Source organism: Oncorhynchus nerka, linkage group LG2 (genome assembly GCF_034236695.1).
Source record: "Oncorhynchus nerka isolate Pitt River linkage group LG2, Oner_Uvic_2.0, whole genome shotgun sequence".
In the NCBI taxonomy this organism is placed as follows: domain Eukaryota; kingdom Metazoa; phylum Chordata; class Actinopteri; order Salmoniformes; family Salmonidae; genus Oncorhynchus; species Oncorhynchus nerka.
The window spans coordinates 78,007,028-78,030,757 of NC_088397.1; the positions used below are offsets into that span (position 1 = coordinate 78,007,028).

The following is a 23,730-nucleotide window of genomic DNA, read 5'->3' on the forward strand; positions in this document are numbered from 1 at the left end:
CGAAGTGACTATGAAGCACTGCGTTCATCCACCTCTGGCCTGCTCGCCTCCCTACCACTGAGGAAGTACAGTTCCCGCTCAGCCCAGTCAAAACTGTTCGCTGCTCTGGCCCCCCAATGGTGGAACAAATTCCCTCACGACGCCAGGACAGCGGAGTCAATCACCACCTTCCGGAGACACCTGAAACCCCACCTCTTTAAGGAATACCTAGGATAGGATAAAGTAATCCCTCTCACCCCCCTTAAAAGATTTAGATGCACTACTGTTCCACTGGATGTCATAAGGTGAATGCACCAATTTGTAAGTCGCTCTGGATAAGAGCGTCTGCTAAATGACTTAAATGTAATGTAATGTACAAACAAACAGTGAGTAGCAGCAGTGTACAAAAGGGAGGGTGATGTAGATGATCAAATTTGTATCAATGCAATAATATAAAATGTGGGTCATTTCTTGATTTGATAGTAATTTGATTCAATATGTTGTGTTTGTTTGTCATGGTACAGTATTTTAGTCCAATAGACCTAGCAATACCGATTATTACCAATCCACTTCCTTTCTCGAGTTCTTGACCATGACGATTTACGTGCACGCTCCCGCGCTGCAGATGATGCTTCCACTGATGAAGATGGCGAATGCTTGGAGTATGGCGATTTACTGCAGAAGCTGATAAAGGGAATGAGAAGAGAATTCACAAGATAGAAAACCAACTAAAGAATAGGTGCAGAATTACGGTGAATATCAAAGCTGTTGGGGTTATGATTGGAAGGGAAATATGGCCTCTGAAAACCTGACAGAAATAGAGCAGAAACCAAACAAACCACTAACGTTAGTAGTTTCTTACTGCATCCTAGCTGGCTAACTTAACGCGTTAGCTAGCTACTTTAGCTATACCCACTAGCTAGCAAGCTATATCTAACGTTATATTCCACAGATACACTGGCATTTTTCATTACAGTTTTCCACGGATTGTTAGCAAAATATCAATTATTTGACACAGTGTTAACTAATTTGATGCCCTACCATAGATGGAAATTCTAATTAGTGAGGGCGGGCCAGAAGGGATGCGTTCATCGGTGGATGTTAATGCTACTAGTAGCTAGCTAACGGTATTGTGCCAATTAGCTAACCACTTTCCTTAGTTATCCAGCTAGCTAGCTACATTAATTAAGCAGGTTGCTAGTTCGCTTTAGTTTAGGACACACCATCGGGAGTCTGTGTATTGGTTCCAACCAATACACATACTCCCTGTCCCAAAGCTAGCAAGCTAAATTAGCTACTGTATGTCTATCCCCACCCTGTTGTAATTTCCCAAAACTACCATGAAGCACATGTCACGTGATGGAATTGATGGAAGGTACTATTATTGTTTGTCTTTGGGCCCACCTTTTTAGTGTCATCTCCCATCTATGTCCAGGCACAGAAAGAATGTCCCGCTCTTCAGACAGTGATGATGGGTACTTTGTTGCCATGGATACAGAGGAAGATGTATCAGGGCCTGTTGGAATGGCACATGGGGGAGATCTGAAATTGGGGACCAGCAGAGGAGAGGGGGACGTAGAAGGCTGCAATGAGGGTGAGGGGACAATGGTGGAGCTGCCGGAGGAAGTCCTAGAATACATCCTGTCCTTCCTCTCACCATACCAGGAGCACAAGACCGCTGCACTGGTGTGTAAACAGTGGTATCGCCTCATTAAAGGTATGTCTCTCTACTGATGACATAACAACCTCCACCACCATTCTAAACCCAAATAGTAGTGCTGTGCAAATAACCCAAATTAAAATGTTTTGGTTATTAAACTAATTGACCAACGTTGGTTCAAATCAAATTTTATTAGTCACATGCGCCGAATACAACAGGTATTCAACCTTATATTGAAATTCTTACTTACAAGCCCCTAACCAACAATGGCGTTTAAAAAAATCTGGATAAGAATAAGAAATAAAAGTAACAAATAATTAAAGAGCAGCAGTAAAATAACAATAGCGAGACTATATACAGGGGGGTACTGGTACAGAGTCAATGTGCGGAGGCACTGGTCTGGTTAGTTGAGGTAATATGTACATATAGGTAGAGTTATTAAAGTGACTCTGCATAGATAATAACAGAGAGTAGCAGCAGTGTTCCAGAGGAGGGGGGCAATGTAAATAGTCTGGGTAGCCATTTGATTAGCTGTTCAGGTGTCTTATGGCTTGGGGGTAGAAGCTCTTTCGAAGCCTCTTGGACCTAGATTTGGTGCTCCGGGAACTGCTTGCCATGCAGTAGCAGAGAGAACAGTCTATGACCAGGGTGGCTGGAGTCTTTGACAATTTTTTGGGCCTTCCTCTTACACCGCCTGGTATAGAGGTCCTGGATAGCAGGAAGCTTGGCCCCAGTGATGTACTGGGCCGTTTGCACTACCTCATACCTTCTGTAGTGCCTTGCAGTCGGAGGCCGAGCAGTTGCCATACCAGGCAGTGATGAAACCAGTGGTGCAGCTGTAGAACCTTTTGAGGATCTGAAGACCCATGCCAAATCTTTTCAGTCTCCTGAGGGGGAATAGGTTTTGTCGTGCCCTCTTCACAACTGTCTTGGTGTGCTTGGACCGTGTTAGTTTGTTGGTGAAGTGGACACCAAGGAACTTGAAGGTCTAATCCTGAACCACTGCAGCCCCGTCGAAATGGGGGTGTGCTCGGTCCTCTTTTTCCTGTAGTCTACAATCATCTCGTTTGTCTCGATCACGTTGAGGGAGAGGTTGTTGTCCTGGCACCCCACGGCCAGGTCTCTGACCTCCTCCCTATAGGCTATCTCGTTGTTGTCGGTGATCAGGCCTACCACTGTTGTCATCGGCAAACTTAATGATGGTATTGGAGTCGTGCCTGGCAGTGCAGTCCTGAGTGAACAGGGAGTACAGGAGGGGACTGAGCATGCACCCCTGAGGGGCCCCTGTGTTGAGGATCAGCGTGGCGGATGTGTTGTTACCTACCCTCACCACCTGGGGGTGGCCCTTCAGGAAGTCCGGGATCCAGTTGCAGAGGGAGGTGTTTAGTCCCAGGGTCCTTAGCTTATTGATGAGCTTTGAGGGCACTATTGTGTTGAACGCTGAGCTGTAGTCAATGAACAGCATTCTCACATAGGTGTTCCTTTTGTCCATTTGGGAAAGGGCAGTGTAATGGAGTGTAATGGAGATTGCATCATCTGTGGATCTGTTGGGGCGGTATGCAAATTGGATTGGATCTAGGGTTTCTGGGATAATGGTGTTGATGTGACAAGTCTTTCAAAGCACTTCTTGGCTACAGATGTGAGTGCTACAGGTCTGTAGTCATTTAGGCAGGTTACCTTAGTGTTCTTGGGCACAGGCACTATGGTGGTCTGCTTCTAACATGTTGGTATTACAGACTCGGACAGGGAGAGGTTGAAAATGTCAGTGAAAGCACTTGCCAGTTTGTCAGCGCATGCTCGCAGTACACGTCCTGGTAATCCGTCTGGCCCCGCGGCCTTGTGAATGTTGACCTGTTTAAAGGTCTTACTCACATTGACTGTGGAGAGCATGATCAAACAGTCTTCCGGAACAGCTGTTGCTCTCATGAATGTTTCAGTGTTATTTGCCTCAAAGTGAGCATTGAAGTAGTTTAGCTCGTCTGGTAGACTCGTATCACTGGGCAGTTCTCGGCTGTGCTTCCTTTTGTAGTCTGTAATGGTTTGCAAGCCCTGCCACATCCAACGAGAGTCAGAGCCGGTGTAGTACGATTCGATCTTAGTCCTGTATTGAAGCTTTACCTGTTTGATGGTTCGTCGGAGGGCATAGCGGGATTTCTTATAACTTTCGAGTTAGTCCCACTCCTTGAAAATGGCAGCTCTAGCCTTTAGCTCATTGCGTATGTAGCCTGTAATCCATGGCTTCTGGTTGGGGTATGTACGTACGGTCACTGTGGGGATGACGTCAACGATACACTTATTGATGAAGCCAGTGACTGATGTGGTGTACTCCTCAATGCCATCGGAGGAATCCCGGAACGTATTCCAGTCTTTACTGGCAAAACAGTCCTGTAGCTTAGCATCTGCTTCATCACTTTTTTTATTGATTTAGTCACTGGTGCTTCCTGCTTTAATTTTTGCTTGTAAGCAGGAATCAGGATGATAGAATTATGGTCAGATTTGCCAAATGGAGGGAGAGGGAGAGCTTTGAATGCGTCTGTGTGTGGAGTGAAGTTGTTCCAGAGTGTGTTTTTATTTTTTATTTCCCCCCCCTCTGGTTGCGCATTTAACCTCTTACCTCTACCTGGGACGCTTGCGTCCCAACTAGAGCTCTGGAAATGCAAATGTGCTACGCTAAATGCTAATAGTATTAGTTAAAACTCAAAAGTTCATTAAAATACACATGCAGGGTATCAAATTAAAGCTACACTCGTTGTGAATCCAGGCAACAAGTCAGATTTTTAAAATGCTTTTCGGCGACAGCATGAGAAGCTATTATCTGATAGCATGCACCAATACACTACAACAGAAAAGCACAGCAGGGGACGTAAACAAAATAATTAGCATTTCGGCGTTACACAAACCGCACAATAAAATAGAAAACAGTCATTACCTTTCACCATCTTCTTTGTTGGCACTCCTAGATGTCCCATAAACACTATTGGGTCTTTATTTCGATTAAATCGGGCCATATAAAGCCAAGATATCGTTATATGTAGACTGTGTGATAAACGAAAAAAACAGCGATTTCACAACGTAACGTCATTTTTTAAAATTCAAAAAGTAGACGATAAACTTTCACAAAACACTTCGAAATACGTTTGTAATGCTACTTTAGGTATTAGTAAACGTTAATAAGCGATAAAAATCAACCGTAGGCGATGTACATATCAATAGCTGTCGTCTTGGAAAAAATTTCAGGAGAGAGCTCTTCCGGAATGATCTGGGCGGAGACCGGAGGTACGTCCGTGCCCCTCTTTCGGTTCAACCAAGAATCAAAGAGGATTAAATTCACAAGATACTCGACTGCATGGGGATGCTGTGGGAGTTGAATGCTCGGTCTTATCTAATTCGGCTCACTGTTAACAATTGCTGGAAGTGGCGCAAGGATATTTATTTCCATTTTCTATGATCAGGTTTTCCTGCGCTTTCCGATGTAACGCACGTTATGTAATAGCCACAGTCGTGATTTAACCAGTTTTAAAAACGTCCGAGGGTTTCCTATACACACATTCTAACCATATGAACGTACTATATTCCTGGCATGAGTAGCAGGGCGCTGAAATGTTGCGCGATTTTTAACAAAATGTTCAAAAAAGTAGAGGGTAGGAGCAAGAAGTTAACATGCTGATAGAAATTTGGTAAAACTGATTTAAGATTCCTTGCATTAAAGTCCCCGGATGCTAGGAGTGCCGCCTGGGTGAGCGTTTTCTTGTTTGCTTATGGCGGAATACAACTCATTCAATGCTGTCTTAGTGCCAGCCTCTGACTGTGGTGGTATGTATGTAAACAGCTACGAAAAATACAGATAAACTCTCAAGGTAGATAGTGTGGTCTACAGCTTATCATGAGATATTCTACCTCAGGCGAGCAATAGCTAGAGCTGTTATTTATAAAAATACATAGTCTTCCGCCCCTTGTCTTACCAGACACCGCTGTTCTATCCTGCCGGTACAGCGTGTAACCAGCCAGCTGTATGTTGATAGTGTCGTCGTTCAGCCACGACTCCGTGAAGCATAAGATATTACCGTTTTTAATGTCCCGTTGGTAGTTTAATCGTCCGCATAGGTCATCAATTTATTCTCTAAATATTGCACGTTTGCTAGCAGAATGGAAAGAAGTGGGGGTTTTATTCGATCGCCTAAAAATTCTCAGAAGGCTGCCTGCCCTCCTGCCCCTTTTTCTCCGTCTCTTCACGGGGATCTGGGCCTGTTCCTGAGAAAGTAGTATATCATTCGCATCGGGCTCGTCAGACTCGTTAAAGGGAAAAATGATTCTGCCAGTCTGTGGTGAGTAATCGCAGTCCTGATGTCTAGAAGTTATTTTTGGACATAAGAGATGGTAGCGGTAACATTATGTACAAAATAAGTAAAACATTTTTTTTTATAAACAAACAAAAAAACATGATCGGTTGGGGACATGTAAAACGTCACCCTTCTCCGGCGCCATTGTTACTCTCAAATACAACTCAAATACTTGAATTGCATTTAAAAAATAATAATAATTTGTGAGCCCAGTGAGCTGTTTCTCTAGAGAGAAATCAAATAATTTATGAGAGAATCAAGTCGAGAACTACGTGGGATGCTGGCATCCTGAGAGGCAGTGGCGCAGCGTTCTAAGGCTCTGCTTTGCAGTGCTGAGGCGCCATTACACCCTGAGGTTCAATACCAGGCTGTGCCACAGCCGTGAGTGATCGGGAGCCCCATAGGGCTGTGCACAATTGCCCCAGCGCTGTCCAGGTTAGTGGAGGGTTTGGCCGGGGGGCCTTTCCTTGGCTCACCGTGCACTAGCTACTCATTGTGGCTGGTCGGGCGCCTGCAAGCTGACTTCGGTTGTTGGTCAAACGTTGTTTCATCCAATATATTGGTTATGGCTGGCATCTGGGTTAAGTGATCAGTGTGTTAAGCAGCGTGGCTTGGCGGGTCATGATTCGGAGGACGCTTGTCTCAACATTCGCCTCTCCCGACCCCATTGGGGAGTTTCAGCGATGAGGCAAGATCTTAACTACCAATTGGATATCATGAAATTGGGGATAAAAATAGGATAAAAAAAAGAAATATACTTAACAAAAATATAAACGCAACATGCATACATACAGTTCATATAAGGAAATTAGCCAATTGAAATACATTCATTAGACCCTAATCTATGGATTTCACATGGCTTGGAATACAGATATGCATCTATTGGTCACAGATACCTTAAAAAAAGGTAGGGTTGTGGATCAGAAAACCAGTCTCTATCTGGTGTGTGACCACCATTTGCCTCATGCAGCTTTGTGTAGAATTGATCAGGCTGTTGATTGTGGCTTTTCAAATGTCCCATGCCTCTTCAATGGTTGCGGGCTGTGCATTATCACGCTGAAACATAAGGTGATTACGGCAGATGAATGGCACAACAATGGGCCTCAGGATCTCTTCACGGTATCTCTGTGCATTCTTATTGCCATCGACAAAATACAATTGTGTTCATTGTCCGTATCTTATGCCTGTGTAACAGTATAGCTTCCGTCCTTCTCCTCGCCCCTACCTGGGCTCGAACCAGGGACCCTCTGCACACATCTACAACTGCCTCACACGAAGCATCGTTACCCATCGCAACACAAAAGCCCAGGCCCTTGCAGAGCAAGTGGAACAACTACTTCAAGGTCTCAGAGCGAGTGATGTCACCGATTGAAACGCTATTAGCGCGCACCCCGCTAGCTAGCTAGCCATTTCACATCAGTTACACCTGCCCATACCATAACCCCACCGGCACCATGGGGCACTCTGTTCACAACGTTGACATTAGGAAACCGTTCGCCCACATGACGCTTTACCTGTGGTTGAGTGGTTGGTTGGATGCACTGTTCTCTAAAGCGACGCTGGAAGCAGTTTATGGTAGGGAAATTAAAATAAAATGTTCTGTTAACAGCTCTGGTGGACATTCCTGCAGTTAACATGCCAATTGTACACTCCCCCAAAATTTCAGACATCTGTGGCATTGTGTTGTGACAACGGCACATTTTAGTGGCCTTCTTGTCCCCAGCACAAGGTGCACCAGTTTAATGATCATGATCACTTTACATATTGAGTTTTATATTTTTGTTTCAGTGTATGTGGGATGCTGGACTGAAAGGAGCTGTAGTTTTCTTTAAGCAAATATTCAACCTAGTTCAGCACAGAAACGTGGTAATGAAATACAATGACCATAATCCATTGCGCTTGTTTTTTCTGGCTCAGACAGAGATGGATACACTTTTATGACTGCTACATTAGGTTAGATATTTTGTTGTTACAAAGTGGGATTAAAATTGATTGTCATTTATTTTGTCAACGATCTACAGAAAATACTATTTCAAAGTGGAAGAAAAATTATAATATTTGTAAAAATGAATACTATCTTCATTAGAATTAGTATTCAACCCCCTGAGTCAATACATGTTATAATCACATTTGGAGGTGATTACAGCTATGAGTCTTTTGGGTAAATCTAAGAGTTTTTCACACCTGGATTGTGCATGATTTGCCTGTTGTTATTTTTTATTCTCTAAGCTCTGTCAAATTGGTTGTTGATCATTGCCAGACAACAATTTTAAGGTCTTGCCATAGATTTTCAAGCAGATTTATGTCAAAGCTGTAATTAGGCCACTCACCGTCTTCTTGGTAAGCAACTCCTGTGTAGATTTGGCCTTGTCTTAGGTTATTGTCTTTCTGAAAGCTGAATTCAGATTTCAACAGAAACCTGACTGAGATGCAAAGGAAATTCAAGAAAAGCGGGTACAAAAATTGGCAGACCAATACTGGCGTTGAGAGAAAAAAAGAGACATTGTCTTTGAAAGAGATCAGACTGCAATAGCATTGAATAGTCCCCGCGATATGCAATAGCATTGAATAGTCCCCGCGATATGCAATAGCATTGAATAGTCCCTGCGATATGCAACTGTTCAGGGAAGTCAGGAACCAATACACGCAGTCAGCCAGGAAAGCAAAGGCCAGCTTTTTCAAGCAGAAATTTGCATCCTGTAGCTCTAACTCCAAAAAGTTCTGGAACACTGTAAAGTCCATGGAGAACAAGAGCACCTCCTCCCAGCTGCCCACTGCACTGAGGCTAGGTAACACGGTCACCACCGATAAATCCATGATAATCGAAAACTTCAACAAGCATTTCTCAACGGCTGGCCATGCCTTCCTCCTGGTTACTCCAACCTCGGCCAACAGCCCCCCCCCCGCAGCTACTGGCCCAAGCCTCCCCAGCTTCTCCTTTACCCAAATCCAGATAGAAGATGTTCTGAAAGAGCTGCAAAACCTGGACCCGTACAAATCAGCTGGGCTTCTATTTCTGAAACTATCCGCCGCCATTGTCGCAACCCCTATTACCAGCCTGTTCAACCTCTCTTTCATAGAAAGAGAAAAAAAAAGCTGCCGCAGTCATCCCCCTCTTCAAAGGGGGAGACACCCTGGACCCAAACTGTTACAGACCTATATCCATCCTGCCCTGCCTATCTAAGGTCTTCGAAAGCCAAGTCAACAAACAGGTCACTGACCATCTCGAATCCCACCGTACCTTCTCCGCTGTGCAATCTGGTTTCCGAGCCGGTCACGGGTGCACCTCAGCCACGCTCAAGGTACTAAACGATATCATAACCGCCATCGATAAAAGGCCATCTTCATCGACCTGGCCAAGGCTTTTGACCCTGTCAATCACCATATTCTTATCGGCAGACTCAGTAGCCTCGGTTTTTCTAATGACTGCCTTGCCTGGTTCACCAACTACTTTGCAGACAGAGTTCAGTGTGTCAAATCGGAGGGCATGTTGTCCGGTCCTCTGGCAGTCTCTATGGGGTGCCACAGGGTTAAATTCTCGGGCCGACTCTTTTCTCTGTATATATCAATGATGTTGCTCTTGCTGCGTGCGATTCCCTGATCCACCTCTACGCAGACGACACCATTCTGTATACTTCTGGCTCTTCCTTGGACACTGCTATCTAACCTCCAAACGCGCTTCAATGCCATACAACACTCCTTCCGTGGCCTCCAACTGCTCTTAAACGCTAGTAAAACCATATGCATGCTTTTCAACCGTTCGCTGCCTGCACCCGCACGCCCGACTAGCATCACCACCCTGGATGGTTCCGACCTAGAATATGTGGACATCTATAAGTACCTAGGTGTCTGGTTAGACTGTAAACTCTCCTTCCAGACTCATATCAAACATCTCCAATCTAAAATCAAATCTAGAGTCGGCTTTTTATTCCGCAATAAAGCCTCCTTCACTGACGCCGCCAAACTTACCCTAGTAAAACTGACTATCCTACCGATCCTTGACTTCGGCGATGTCATCTACAAAATAGCTTCCAATACTCTACTCAGCAAACTGGATGCAGTTTATCACAGTGGCCATTTTGTTACTAAAGCACCTTATACCATCCACCACTGCGACCTGTATGCTCTAGTCGGCTGGCCCTCGCTACATATTCATCGCCAGACCCACTGGCTCCAGGTCATCTACAAGTCAAATCAAATCAAATCATCAAATCAAATTTTATTTGTCACATACACATGGTTAGCAGATGTTAATGCGAGTGTAGCGAAATGCTTGTGCTTCTAGTTCCGACAATGCAGTGATAACCAACAAGTAATCTAACTAACAATTCCAAAACTATTGTCTTATACACAGTGTAAGGGGATAAGGAATATGTACATAAGGATATATGAATGAGTGATGGTACAGAGCAGCATACAGTAGATGGTATCGAGTACAGCATATACATATGAGATGAGTATGTAGACAAAGTAAACAAAGTGGCATAGTTAAAGTGGCTAGTGACATAAGAATGCAGTCGATGATCTAGAGTACAGTATATACATATGCATATGAGATGAATAATGTAGGGTAAGTAACATTATATAAGGTAGCATTGTTTAAAGTGGCTAGTGATATATTTACATAATTTCCCATCAATTCCCATTATTAAAGTGGCTGGAGTTGGGTCAGTGTCAATGACAGTGTGTTGGCAGCAGCCACTCAATGTTAGTGGTGGCTGTTTAACAGTCTGATGGCCTTGAGATAGAAGCTGTTTTTCAGTCTCTCGGTCCCAGCTTTGATGCACCTGTACTGACCTCGCCTTCTGGATGATAGCGGGGTGAACAGGCAGTGGTTCGGGTGGTTGATTTCCTTGATGATCTTTATGGCCTTCCTGTAACATCGGGTGGTGTAGGTGTCCTGGAGGGCAGGTAGTTTGCCCCCGGTGATGCGTTGTGCAGACCTCACTACCCTCTGGAGAGCCTTACGGTTGAGGGCGGAGCAGTTGCCGTACCAGGCGGTGATACAGCCCGCCAGGATGCTCTCGATTGTGCATCTGTAGAAGTTTGTGAGAAATCTGAGATCAAGTGGTAGTCCATGCTAGGTAAAGCTCCGCCTTATCTCAGTTCACTGGTCACAATGGCAACACCCACCCGTAGCATGCGCTCCAGCAGGTGTATCTCACTGATCATCCCTAAAGCCAACACCTCATTTGGCCGCCTTTCCTTCCAGTTCTCTGCTGCCTGTGACTGGAACTAATTGCAAAAATCGCTGAAGTTGGAGACTTATCTCCCTCACCAACTTTAAACATCTGCTATCTGAGCAGCTAACTGATCGCTGCAGCTGTACATAGTCCATCGGTAAATAGCCCACCCAATTTACCTACCTCATCCCCATACTGTTTTTATTTATTTACTTTTCTGCTCTTTTGCATACCAGTATCTCTACCTGCACATGACCATCTGATCATTTATCACTCCATTGTTAATCTGCAAAATTGTAATTATTCACCTACCTCATGCCTTTTGCACACAATGTATATACTCTTTAAAAAAAATGTTCTACTGTGTTATTGACTTGTTTATTGTTTACTCCATGTGTAACTGTGTTGTTGTCTGTTCACACTGCTATGCTTTATCTTGGCCAGGTCGCAGTTGTAAATGAGAACTTGTTCTCAACTAGCCTACCTGGTTAAATAAAGGTGAAATAAAAAATACAATAAAAATCGTCTCGCAAAAAGCGTTCTTCCGTTCTTACTATGCGCTATTCAAAGTACTCTGGACAAATTAAGAGAATCTCACAGACATTGGCAGATTCTAAGATCCGATGACATTATTGGTAATGTGTTTTTTCGGACCCTCCCTTGGTCGTATTCTCCTGGAGCAGAAATCTGAGATCAAGTGGTAGACTCTGTGATTTACCACCCCATAATACCCCCGCATGACATCTCCTTGTGCCCCTTCCGGATGGAAACTACAAGTGTAATGGCTGCACTCAATGCAATGGAACTTACAAATGTAGATCATTAAAACACCCCCAAACAGGGAAACCGATCAAGCAAAGGTGTTGTCATGTGCTCAATTAAGGTAGTTATTTATCTTAAATGATGTGGGCAAAACAAAGTGCGAACTAAAAGTAAGAATCTGAGAATCGTAGCACCATAAGGTGCAAAAACTCGACGTATCCAGTTGCGGCACACATTTTGGAAACAAACTACTCTATTTTGTCCCTTCGCTATATTGGCATCGAACACGGCACCCTCCTTAGGAGAGGGGGTGACCTTGACTATTCATTGTTAAAACAAGAGGCCATCTGAATCTTTAATTTAAAGATCATTGCTTCCTTCAGTTTCAACGGAAAGTTTGATCTGAAGCCATTCTTGTGATTGTGTTTTTGCTATCCATTGTAAATGTTTGTTGGTCAATGTGGCCAAATGGTAACTCTGATCGTATGTAATCCATTCATGCTTTATTATATGTTCTATTCATATCTGAAAATTGTCCAATGAAATCAAGCCACAGCCGGCCATGATTAGACACCCATGTGTGTCCTTTCAAACTCTATACAAACTGGTGACCTGCAGTGTTTGTCATTATTCCCTGATGAAAGCAGCTTGGCTGTCGAAACGTTATTAAATTATTGCATCTGAGCTCCTAGTGTGCGACTCTTCTTTTTCATGTGTTCTACTCTGCTAGCCAGCACCTCACCTAACCTGGTGTGCATTTCTTCTGTCTCCGGAAAGCAGGCTGAATCAGGTTTTCCTCTAGGATTTTGCATGTGCTTAGCTCCATTTATTTTTTACCCTGAAAAACTCCCCAGTCCTTAACGATTACAAGCATACCCATAACCAGGGCTTGCGACTAACTTTTTTCATCACCATTCCGAAGTGCAATTTCAACTAATCCAAACTGAACTTGAACCGTCTCAAAATGGAAATACTTATTTTATTTTTTGATATGCGACCATGGGTCAAGGTCATTTACAGTGCTTTTAAAGTAATTTGTGTATTTCTGAGACGTCTATATTACATAAACTTAATTTGTTCATGAAAACATACACAACATTACATTATTCAATTCATTATTACATTATTCATTACATTACATAGTTCAAACTCAAATATTGAAAAACAACCTAGCTTTTGAACAAAACAGTGTAAATAACCAAGGAACACAAAGACAAAGTCTTCAATAGACTTCCGTTTCAAGTTAAACAGACTTTTATGCCTGTGCGCAACGCTTCTAAAAATGAATATGTAACGCCGCTCTTCACGTGCGCACACTCAGACCCCAGCCAGGCAGTGTTGCACATGAGGCAGAAATACTTTGCACATTTTACAGTGTGCATTTGGTTCAGCTCAGGGAGATATAACCATATTCTGTAGAATACTATAGTAGCTAGCCTATAGACAATGCAAATGCCGCAGCAACTCCCGGCACACGAAACCTCAGTTCCGGGCCGCTGGGCCGCAGACAGGCTGGGAGAGAGTCAAATGTGCATTTTAATAGGTCTATTTGCCCAACATTGGAATGATATTCTAATATTATACATCTCCCGAGTCCGTATGGGAGTTGCAGCAATGGGACAAGACTGTAACTACCAATTTGGATATCATAAAATTGGGGAGAAAAGGGGTAAAAAAAAATAAAAATAAGCAAAGATTTCTAGATATGCCATTTACCAGCATTTCTTCTACTGTCCAAAGTCAGGAAGGCACAATCATATTGTTGCATCTTCAGATATTCTAAGTTTCTATATTATGCTCTATATCCATATGTCGCATTATAAAAACCTCTGGCATCAGGTGCGTGTTTGAGAATGGTGTTCTCCCGTACTAGCATTTTTGAACATTCACACTTATGGCCGAGACGAGTAAACCCATTGCTGTGCTTGTAATGTTAATTATTCATAGTTTATCAACTCTTAAGCTAAATGTTGTGATCTGTTTCATCAGCCTCGTCTTTGTTTTTATTAATTTTATTTTACTTTTTACCTTGAGGCAAGTCCGTTAAGAAAAAAATATTATTTTCAATGACGGGACAGCCTAGGAACAGTGGGTTAACTGCCTTGTTCAGGGGCAGAACAACATATTTTTACCTTGTCAGCTCGGGGATTAGATCTTGCAACCTTTCGGTTACAAGTCCAATGCTCTAACCACTTGGCTACCTGCTGCCCCATTTGTGTTTAAACATTTTAGTAATGAACCACTGTTTTGTGCATTTTATATTTTTCTGGTCCATCGTCCCACAACTGTCTATTTTGAACGATCCCAGACATATTTTTATTGTACCCGGGACGCCCTTAATTCTGAGCCACCACTATGCTTGAAAATATGGAGAGTGTTACTCAGTATTGTGTTGTATTGGATTAGCCCCAAACATAACAGTTTGTGTTTAGGACAACAAGTGTATTGCTTTGCCACACTTTTTGCAGTATTACTTATTGCGTTTTTATTTTTTAATTTAACATTTATTTATTTGGTTAATTCGGTTAAGAACAAATTCTTATTTACAATAATGGCCTACCGGGGAACAGTGGGTTCACTGCCTTGTTCAGGGGCAGAACACCAGATTTTTCCCTTGTCAGCTCGGGGATTCGATCCAGCAACCTTTCGGTTACTGGCCCAACACTCTAACCACTAGGCTACCTGCAAAAAGGACGCATATTGGCATATTTTGTATTCTGTACAGGCTTCCTTCTCACGCTCAACTAGGTTAGTATTGTGGAGTAACTACAATGTTGTTGATCAGTCCTCAGTTTTTTCCAATCACAGCCATTGCACTGTAACTGTTTTAAAGTCACCATTGGCCTTATGGTGAAATTCCTGAGGGGTTTTCTTCCTCTCCAGCAACTGAGTTAGGAAAGACACCTATATCTTTGTACTGGCTGGGTCTATTGATACACCATCCAAAATGTAATTAATAACTTCACCATGCTCAAAGGCATGTTAAATGTCTCTCTTTTTTTTACCCATCTACCAATACTGTAGCTGTCCTTCTTTGCGAGGCATTGGGAAACCTCCCTGGTGGTTGAATCTGTGTTTGGGGTCATTCAAAAATCATGTTAAACAGTGAGTCCATGCAATTTATGTGACTTGTTAAGCAAATGTTTACGCCTGAACGTATATAGGCTTGCCGTAACAAAGGGGTTGAATACTTATTGACTCAAGACATTTCAGCTTTTCATTTTTTATTAATTTGTTTTTTAAAAATCAACCAAAAGAATTCCACTAACATTATGGAGTATTGTGTTTGTGTGTGTGTGAAGGCCAGTAACAAAAAAAAATAATATTTAATCCATTTTAAATTCCGTCTAACAAAGTGGAGAAAGTAAACCGGTGTAAACACTTTCTGAAGGCTCTGTACACACAGACCACATAGACTGCATGAGAGAGGAATGTACACCACAACGGTGATAGAGGGATAGAGACAGTTGGTGAAAGTATGTCTTATCTACTTTGGAGAACTAGTCAGCTCTGCAGCATACTTAGGCAGGCTAAGCTAGTTAAATATGATGACTAATGACAGTACAGTATGGAGAACACACAGAGATAACGTTGTCTGGCTGGCTGGCTGCTACTGCCTGAGCGCAGAGAACATTGTCTGGCTGGCTGGCTGCTACTGCCTGAGCAGAGATGACATTGGCTGGCTGCTACTGCCTGAGCAGAGATGAGATAATGACTTTAAGGAATTAAAAATATTAGTCATCAAATAATATACACAACTTAAATATTTTATTATTTCATAGTAATTTCGTTTTTTTCAATTCATATCTACCCAATGTGGACCTGACGGATACAATATAATATTTTCAATGTTTTGGCAATTGAATGTTTACAATTTTTTGGCTTATTTAATAATTAATTTAATGTAAAATAAATACATAGTGAAATCAAAAACGTGATTATTTTGTAATAATTGAACTGAAACCGAACATTACCAAAAAGGCAACAACATGCCATTATGCTGCATTTTGAGACCCCAAGTGGAAACCCAAACTACCACTCAGCTGTTTGACTGAAGTGGTTTCTTTTTCACAATGGGTCAAGTAACGTTTATTGCATTTTCAGATCGGACACTGAGTCAACCATGACAATAAGTGACTTGTTATTTCAAAAACAGTTAAGATAATGACGTGTTACTTATTATGTTGCTTTTATTGTGGCTGTGACTCACATAAAACCATAATAGTCACTCACCTCATCTCCAATCTCTTTCTCCCCCCAGGTGTTGCATATCAGTGTTACCATGGTTTTCTGCGGGCCGTCCAGGAGGGCAATATTCAGTGGGAGAGTCGTACATACCCATATCCTGGAACACCCATCACGCAACGCTTCTCACACAGTCAGTATACAACATATACCACCACTTTGTTGAATTGAGTTGATTGGCCATGCTATAAGCTGGATAATCAACTCCAGGCTGTGTAGTCCTAAGTATTATCTTTAAAAAAGTAATGCCATACACAATTTAAATTGGAAGTATTAGGGATAGGGCATTGAAGGTGTAAGTCAGTTGAATAGCCCCATCTTGTTGCAGGGGTTGGATTTGAAAAGGTTATTTATGGGGGCCAGATATTTTCTACGTGGGATTACTCTTTCCTAAAACCGGTATAAAAAACCATGCACCAACACAATTCTAATCTTATGAAGCTCTTTAAATGTAATGTTGCTAAAAGTTCATTTTAAGTGCTTTAAGATTAGCCTAATTCAGTGCATCAAATTGTTTAATTACATACATAGCTTCATCTTTAGTTTTTATTTACACATAGGAAACCTTTGTGCATGGCATCTCAGTTGACTAGTATCATATTCTGTTTTATTTTCTATTTCTTTATCATTTTGTTATTATTATTATTTTTTACACATAAAAGGTTTCTATGCATGGGATATCTGTTGACTAGCTTTTGCGGAAAAGTCTCTCTCCCCCACATCAGTAGAGAACGTGGGGGAGAGATTTGGTCGTGTGTGCAATAAGCATAGAACACTATTTTATATAAGGAATTGGCAACTCGTTCTCATTCTGAGAAATAAGATGATTTCAACATCTGAACAAAGTGGACAGGCTAGCATGCTGTTCAAACAGTTGGAGACAGAAGGGTGTGCTCATAACAATTTAACTGTTCAACCTTGTTAGCTAGGAAATAGATCCAAGTTGGCTAACTTGAAATATAAAGATTAGCTGGCTACTCACTAGCACGTGAGATTGTTTTGAGACCTTGTGTTCATTTTCTATCATGTCTGCTACAAGAAGTTAGTCATTATTAGTGAATGTGCATTATTTGTTTTTCTTTTTACATTTGTATCAAAAAGGGCATTTTCATAGACATACTTGAAAGCCAGATCAGTGATTATTGCAAAAAAAGCAGGTTAAACTATTTTGATAAAATAATTTAATTAGTGGGGCTTATACACTGAGTGTACAACACATTAAGAACACCTTCCTTTTCCCTCAGAACAGCCTCAATTTGTCGGGGCATGGACTCGATAAGGTGTCGAAAGCGTTCCACAGGGATGTCAAGTTGGCTGGATGTCCTTTAGGTGGTGGCACATTATTGATACACACGGGAAACTGTTGAGCGTGAAAAACCCAGCAGTGTTGCACTACCATACCTGTTCAAAGGCACACTTCAATCTTTTGTCTTGTCCATTCACCCGCTGAATGGCACATGTTTTGTACACTCTGTGTATTTAGCCTAATTTCACATGCATGGAATTAATTTGATTATTGCTGACTGTTTGAAATGCATTGTATTTGACCTTTATTTGTACATCAAAGATTATTTAGAGAAAACATTTAAGAAATCGATGTATATCGTGAATCAACCATAAGCTTGAAAAAATCCAGATGATTTTCAGGCCATATTGCCCAGCTCTAACTGATGGTGACTGAATATAGTTGCGCGGTGTAGCGAAATAGAGCCTTTTGTTTGGGCTCAATTCAGAGGAGAAAATGTATTTTGAAAATATGTCTTTTTCAATCATGTCAATAACTGTTTTATCCCTCCTCTGTAGTCTCAAATTAAGTCCATACAGTTGATTGAAGATCACTGAAAAACATCTGATACGAACTCATCAAGCATTTTCGTTAGATATGTGTTAGCTTTCTTGTGTTGGAGAAAAGCAACTATGTCCTCCCTAATCTCATAGGCTGTTCTCTTGAGAGTATTATTATTACCCTTTCTTAGCCACCGAACGTCATTATGTAAAAGTGGATCAGGATGCTCAGCAGACTACGAAGCAAGCAATGTTGAAGTCTAGATGTTGATCGGATAACATTCATGATCGCCGAAACTGAGTCCATGGTCTTTTTCACTCACAGCTGAGTTAAGTACAAAGCATGCTTTGGTGTATTGGGCAGTGTAGTGATCTCCTCTGCGGTGAAAGAGCCGACAGGCGGGCAGACCCTTGTACCCCTGTTTGCAGCTCTAATTGGCTGTAACTGGTATGTTGGGTGATATTGATTGACAGCAATTAAGGGGTGGGACTACAATAATACAGATTCTCCCATTGGAGAATATTGAACGAACGCTCCTTTTGGCCCTAAACACTGGATTTTTAAATGAATGTTCATAATTGATCAAAAGGCTATTCTAAATTGATAAACAGGCAGGATCTGGCCCACGGATGCCAGTTAAATAGCCCTGGTTATGACTCAAACCATGTATGTGTGTGTTGCAGGTGCATGCTACTACGACTCCAACCAGTCCATGTATGTGTTTGGGGGCTGTACTCAAAGTAGCTGCAACGCTGCCTTCAATGACTTGTGGAGACTTGACCTCAACAGCAAGGAGTGGATCCGCCCTTTAGCCTCGGGTAAGAAATCAGCCCTTTATTTAACTAGGCAAGTCAGTTAAGAACAAATTCTTATTTTCAATGACAGTCTAGGAACAGTGGGTTAACTGCCTGTTCAGGGGCAGAACGACAGATTTGTACCTTGTCAGCTCGGGGATTCGAACTTGCAACCTTTAAGTTACATGGGGTGGATACTGCCTACTTGTAACAAGGAAAGTGAAAATAACGTTCCTTGATGGTTCGTGTGCTTTACACATGGCGGTAAAAAATAAAAAATGTTTTTTGTTTTAGTCATTTTTTTACTCTGCTTGCAGATGTAATTTGTCATGTTTAAATCGACTTCCAACCTTTTGTATGCATGACACAGTGCATTTGGAAATTATTCAGACCCCCTTTTCCACATTTTGTTCCATTACAACCTTGTTCTAAAATGGATTAAATAAATAAAAAATCCTCATCGATCTACACACTACCCCATAGTGACAAATGCCAAAACAGGTTTTTAGAAATGTTTGCAAATTTATAATACGTAAAAACAGATACCTTCACATAAATATTCAGACCCTTTGCTATGAGCTGTATCCAGTTTCCATTAATCATCCTTGAGATGTTTCTACAACTTGATTGTCCACCTGTGGTAAATTCAATTGATTGGACATGTCTATTTTAGGTCCCACAGTTGACAGTGCATGTCAGAGCAAAAACCAAGGCATGAAGCCGAAGGAATTGTCCGTAGAGCGCCGAGACAGGATTGTGCCGAGGCACAGATCTGGGGAAGGATACCAAAACATTTCTGCAGCATTGAAGGTCCCCAAGAACACAGTGGCCAAGAACCACCCGATATGTCACTCTTGACAGAGCTCCAGAGTTCTTCTGTGGAGATGGGAGAACCTTCCAGAAGGACAAACTTTTCTGCAGCACTCCACCAACCAGGCCTTTATGGTAGAGTGGCCAGACGGAAGCCACTCCTCAGTAAAAGACACATGACAGCCCGCTTGGAGTTTGCCAAAAGGACTCTCAGCCCATGTGACACCAGATTCTCTGGTCTCATGAATCCAAGATTGAACTATTTGGCCTGAATGCCAAGCGTCACATCTGGAGGAAACCTGGCACCATCCCTACATTGAAGTATGATGGTGGCAGCATCATGCTGTGGGGATGTTTTCAGCGGCAGGGACTGGGAAACTAGTCGGGCTCGAGGGAAAGGTGAACGGAGCAAAGTACAGAGATCCTTGATGAAACCCTGCTCCAGAGCGACGATTCACTTTCCAACTGCACACAGCCAAGACAACGCAGAAGTGGCTTTGGGACAAGTGTCTGAATGTCCTTGAATAGCCCAGCCAAAGCCCGGACGTGAAACCAATCTAACATCATCTCTAGAGAGACCTGAAAATAGCTGTGCAGCGATGCTCCCCATCCAACCTGACAGAGCTTGAGAGGATCGGCAAAGAAGAATGGGATAATCTCCCCAAATACAGGTCTGTCTAGCTTGTAGCGTCATACCTAAGAAGACTGGAGACTGTAATCGCTGCCAAAGGTGTTTCAACAAAGTACTGAGTTTAGAGTCTGAGTACTTTTCATTCCGAATACATTTGCAAAAATTTAGAAAAACCTGTTTTTGCTTTGTCATTATGGGCTATTGTGTGTAGATGAGGGGGGGAAACAATTAAATACATTTTAGAATAAGGCTGTAACGTAACAAAATGTGGAAAAAGTCAAGGGGTCTGAATGCTCTGTATGAAGGCTTATTCTTACTCCTTTTGCCCACACAGGCTCCTATCCGTCTCCTAAAGCGGGTGCTACCCTGGTGATGTACAACAATCTGCTGGTGCTGTTTGGTGGATGGACTCGACCTAGCCCATACCCACTACATCAGCCTGAGAGGTTCTTTGACGAGATCCACACATACTCCCCCTCCAAAAACTGGTAAGAGGAAGAGACCAGAAGGTTTGGAGATGGGCCTAGACCCTGTGGATGAATTAACTCCTTTAGCCATACAGTATGTGTCAACATCACATGTTGACTACTGTTCACTCTCATACAGGCTGATAGTCAGAGTGCTATTACTCATGACAATTATTTCTGTGTAGAGACTGAAAACCCATAGCCCCACAATAGTATGGCATTGGTTGAAGCTCAACATTATGTGCAAATCTCCATACTATCATATCTATGCCAATGACACCAATGTCAATGAAAATTCGCAAATCAACTTGGAGGTATGACACACTCCGTCATGAGTTGTCCGGCTGTTACCAGATTTTTAACAGGGTTGTTAGCTATTGAGTTCTGTTATTTTCTGTACCCACCTAGCTCAAATTCTAGATGTCAGATTAAAACGAGACTATATTGTCCTGAAAGTGAACATTGGACTTAAAACTTCTTGGTGATGGGGCAGTATTTTCACGTCCGGATTTGGATGGAAAACACTCTGAAGTTTCTAAAACTGTTTGAATCATGTCTATGATTATAACAGAACTTATGTAGCAGGTGAAACCCCGAGGACAGACCATTCAGATTTTTTTTTATTTTTAGGTCACTCTCTTTTCAATGGTGTTTCATTGGAAATCCAGATTTCTAAGGGACCTTCCTTGCAGTTCCTACCGCTTCCACTGGATGTCACCAGTCTTTAGAAATGGGTTGAGGTTTTTCCTTTGTGTAATGAAGAAGTAGCCCTGTTCAAAACGAGGGTCACTTCAAGTGTACTGTTTGTTAGAGGCGCGAGACCAGAAAGGTAGCGTCAATTTGTTTTCTAACTGTATTGAACACAGATCATCCTGTCTTCAATTTGATCGATTATTTACTTTAAAAAAATACCTGAAGTTGTATTACAAAAGTAGTTTGAAATGTTTTGGCAAAGGTTACAGGTAACTTTTGAGATATTTTATAGTCACGTTGCCCAAGTTGGAACCAGTGTTTTTCTGGATCAAACGCGCCAAATAAATGAACATTTTGGATATATATCGACGGAATTAATCGAACAAAAGGACCATGTGTGATGTTTATGAGACATATTGGAGTGCCAACAGAAGAAGCTCGTCAAAGGTAAGGCATGATTTATATTTTTATTTCTGCGTTTTGTGTCGTGCCTGCAGGGTTGAAATATGCTTCTCTCTCTTTGTTTACGGAGGTGCTATCCTCAGATCTCTTTGTTTGCTTTTGCAAAATCTGACATGGCTGGATTCACAACACATGTAGCTTTAATTTGGTATCTTACATGTGATTTCATGAACGTTTGATTTTTATAGTAATTTATTTGAATTTGGCGCTCTGCATTTTCTCTGGCTTTTGGCCAGGTGGGACGCTAGCGTCCCACATATCCCAGAGAGGTTAAAAAATGTCTAAGTTTGTAAGTGCAACAGTTTTTATTAAATGTATAATTTATCCCTCTCACATGCTAACTTCTGTCCATTAGAATTCAAATGATATGCTACCATTTTGTAGCATTTCTGACATGCTACCATATTTTTCAGTTGAATTTCAGAGTTACATTTAAGTGCGAACAGTTTTGACTGGGCTGAGCGGAACTGTACTTCTCAGTGGTAGGGAGGCGAGCAGGCCAGAGGTGGATGAACGCAGTGCCCTTGTTTGGGTGTGGGCCTGATCAGAGCCTGGAGGTACTGAGGTGCCGTTCCCCTCACAGCTCCGTAGGCAAGCACCATGGTCTTGTAGGCGGATCACAGCTTCAACTGGAAGCCAGTGGAGGGAGCGGGAGGAGCCGGGTGACGTGAGAGAACTTGGAAGGTTGAACACCAGACGGGCTGCGGCCTGGATGAGTTGTAGTTTAATGGCACAGGCAGGGGAGCCCAGCCAACAGCGAGTTGCAGTAATCCAGACGGGAGATGACAAGTGCCTGGATTAGGACCTGCGCCGCTTCCTGTGTGAGGCAGGGTCGTACTTCGGATGTTGTAGAGCATGAACCTACAGGAACGGGCTACCGCCTTGATGTTAGTTGAGAACGACAGGGTGTTGTCCAGGATCACGCCAAGGTTCTTAGCGCTCTGGGAGGAGGACACAATGGAGTTGTCAACCGTGATGGCGAGATCATGGAACGGGCAGTCCTTCCCGGGAGGAAGAGCAGCTCCGTCTTGCCGAGGTTCAGCTTGAGGTGGTGATCCGTCATCCACACGGATATGTCTGCCAGACATGCAGAGATGCGATTCGCCACCTGGTCATCAGAAGGGGGAAAGGAGAAGATTAATTGTGTGTCGTCTCCATAAATGATAGGGAGAGACCATGTGAGGTTATGACAGAGCCATGACTTGGTGTATAGCGAGAATAGGAGAGGGCCAGAACAGAGCCCTGGGGGACACCAGTGGTGAGAGCACGTGGGTGGAGACGGATTCTCGCCACGCCACCTGGTAGGAGCGACCTGTCAGGTAGGACGCAATCCAAGCGTGGGCCGCGCCGGAGATGCCCAACTCGGAGAGGGTGGAGAGGAGGATCTGATGGTTCACAGTATCGAAGGCAGCCGATAGGTCTAGAAGGATGAGAGCAGAGAGAGAGAGTTAGCTTTAGCAGTGCGGGCCCCCGTGATACAGAGAAGAGCAGTCTCAGTTGAATGACTAGTCTTGAAACCTGACTGATTTGGATCAAGAAGGTCATTCTGAGAGAGATAGCGGGAGAGCTGGCCAAGGACGGCACGTTCAAGAGTTTTGGAGAGAAAGAAAGAAGGGATACTGGTCTGTAGTTGTTGACATCGGAGGGATCGAGTGTAGGTTTTTTCAGAAGGGGTGCAACTCTCGCTCTCTTGAAGACGGAAGGGACGTAGCTGAAGGTCAGGGATGAGTTGATGAGCCAGGTGAGGTAAGGGAGGAGGTCTCCGGAAATGGTCTGGAGAAGAGAGGAGGGGATAGGGTCAAGCGGGCAGGTTGTAGGGCGGCCGGCCGTCACAAGACGCGAGATTTCATCTGGAGAGAGAGGGGAGAAAGAGGTCAGAGCACAGGGTAGGGCAGTGTGAGCAGAACCAGCGGTGTCG

The 23,730-nt window shown here is 42.9% G+C and overlaps 1 protein-coding gene across 1 annotated transcript in view; it reads left to right on the forward strand.

Moving 5' to 3' along the window:
* The first annotated feature begins 583 nt into the window (after positions 1-583).
* LOC115142906 (F-box only protein 42-like) overlaps positions 584-23,730 on the forward strand; it is a 28,762-nt gene continuing 5,615 nt past the window's right edge. Inside the window, 5 exon segments of the mRNA XM_029682774.2 lie at positions 584-718; positions 1,415-1,696; positions 16,186-16,302; positions 18,639-18,773; positions 20,525-20,678. Of these exon segments, the coding sequence (XP_029538634.2) occupies positions 1,426-1,696; positions 16,186-16,302; positions 18,639-18,773; positions 20,525-20,678 (677 nt within the window). The 5' untranslated portion in view covers positions 584-718; positions 1,415-1,425.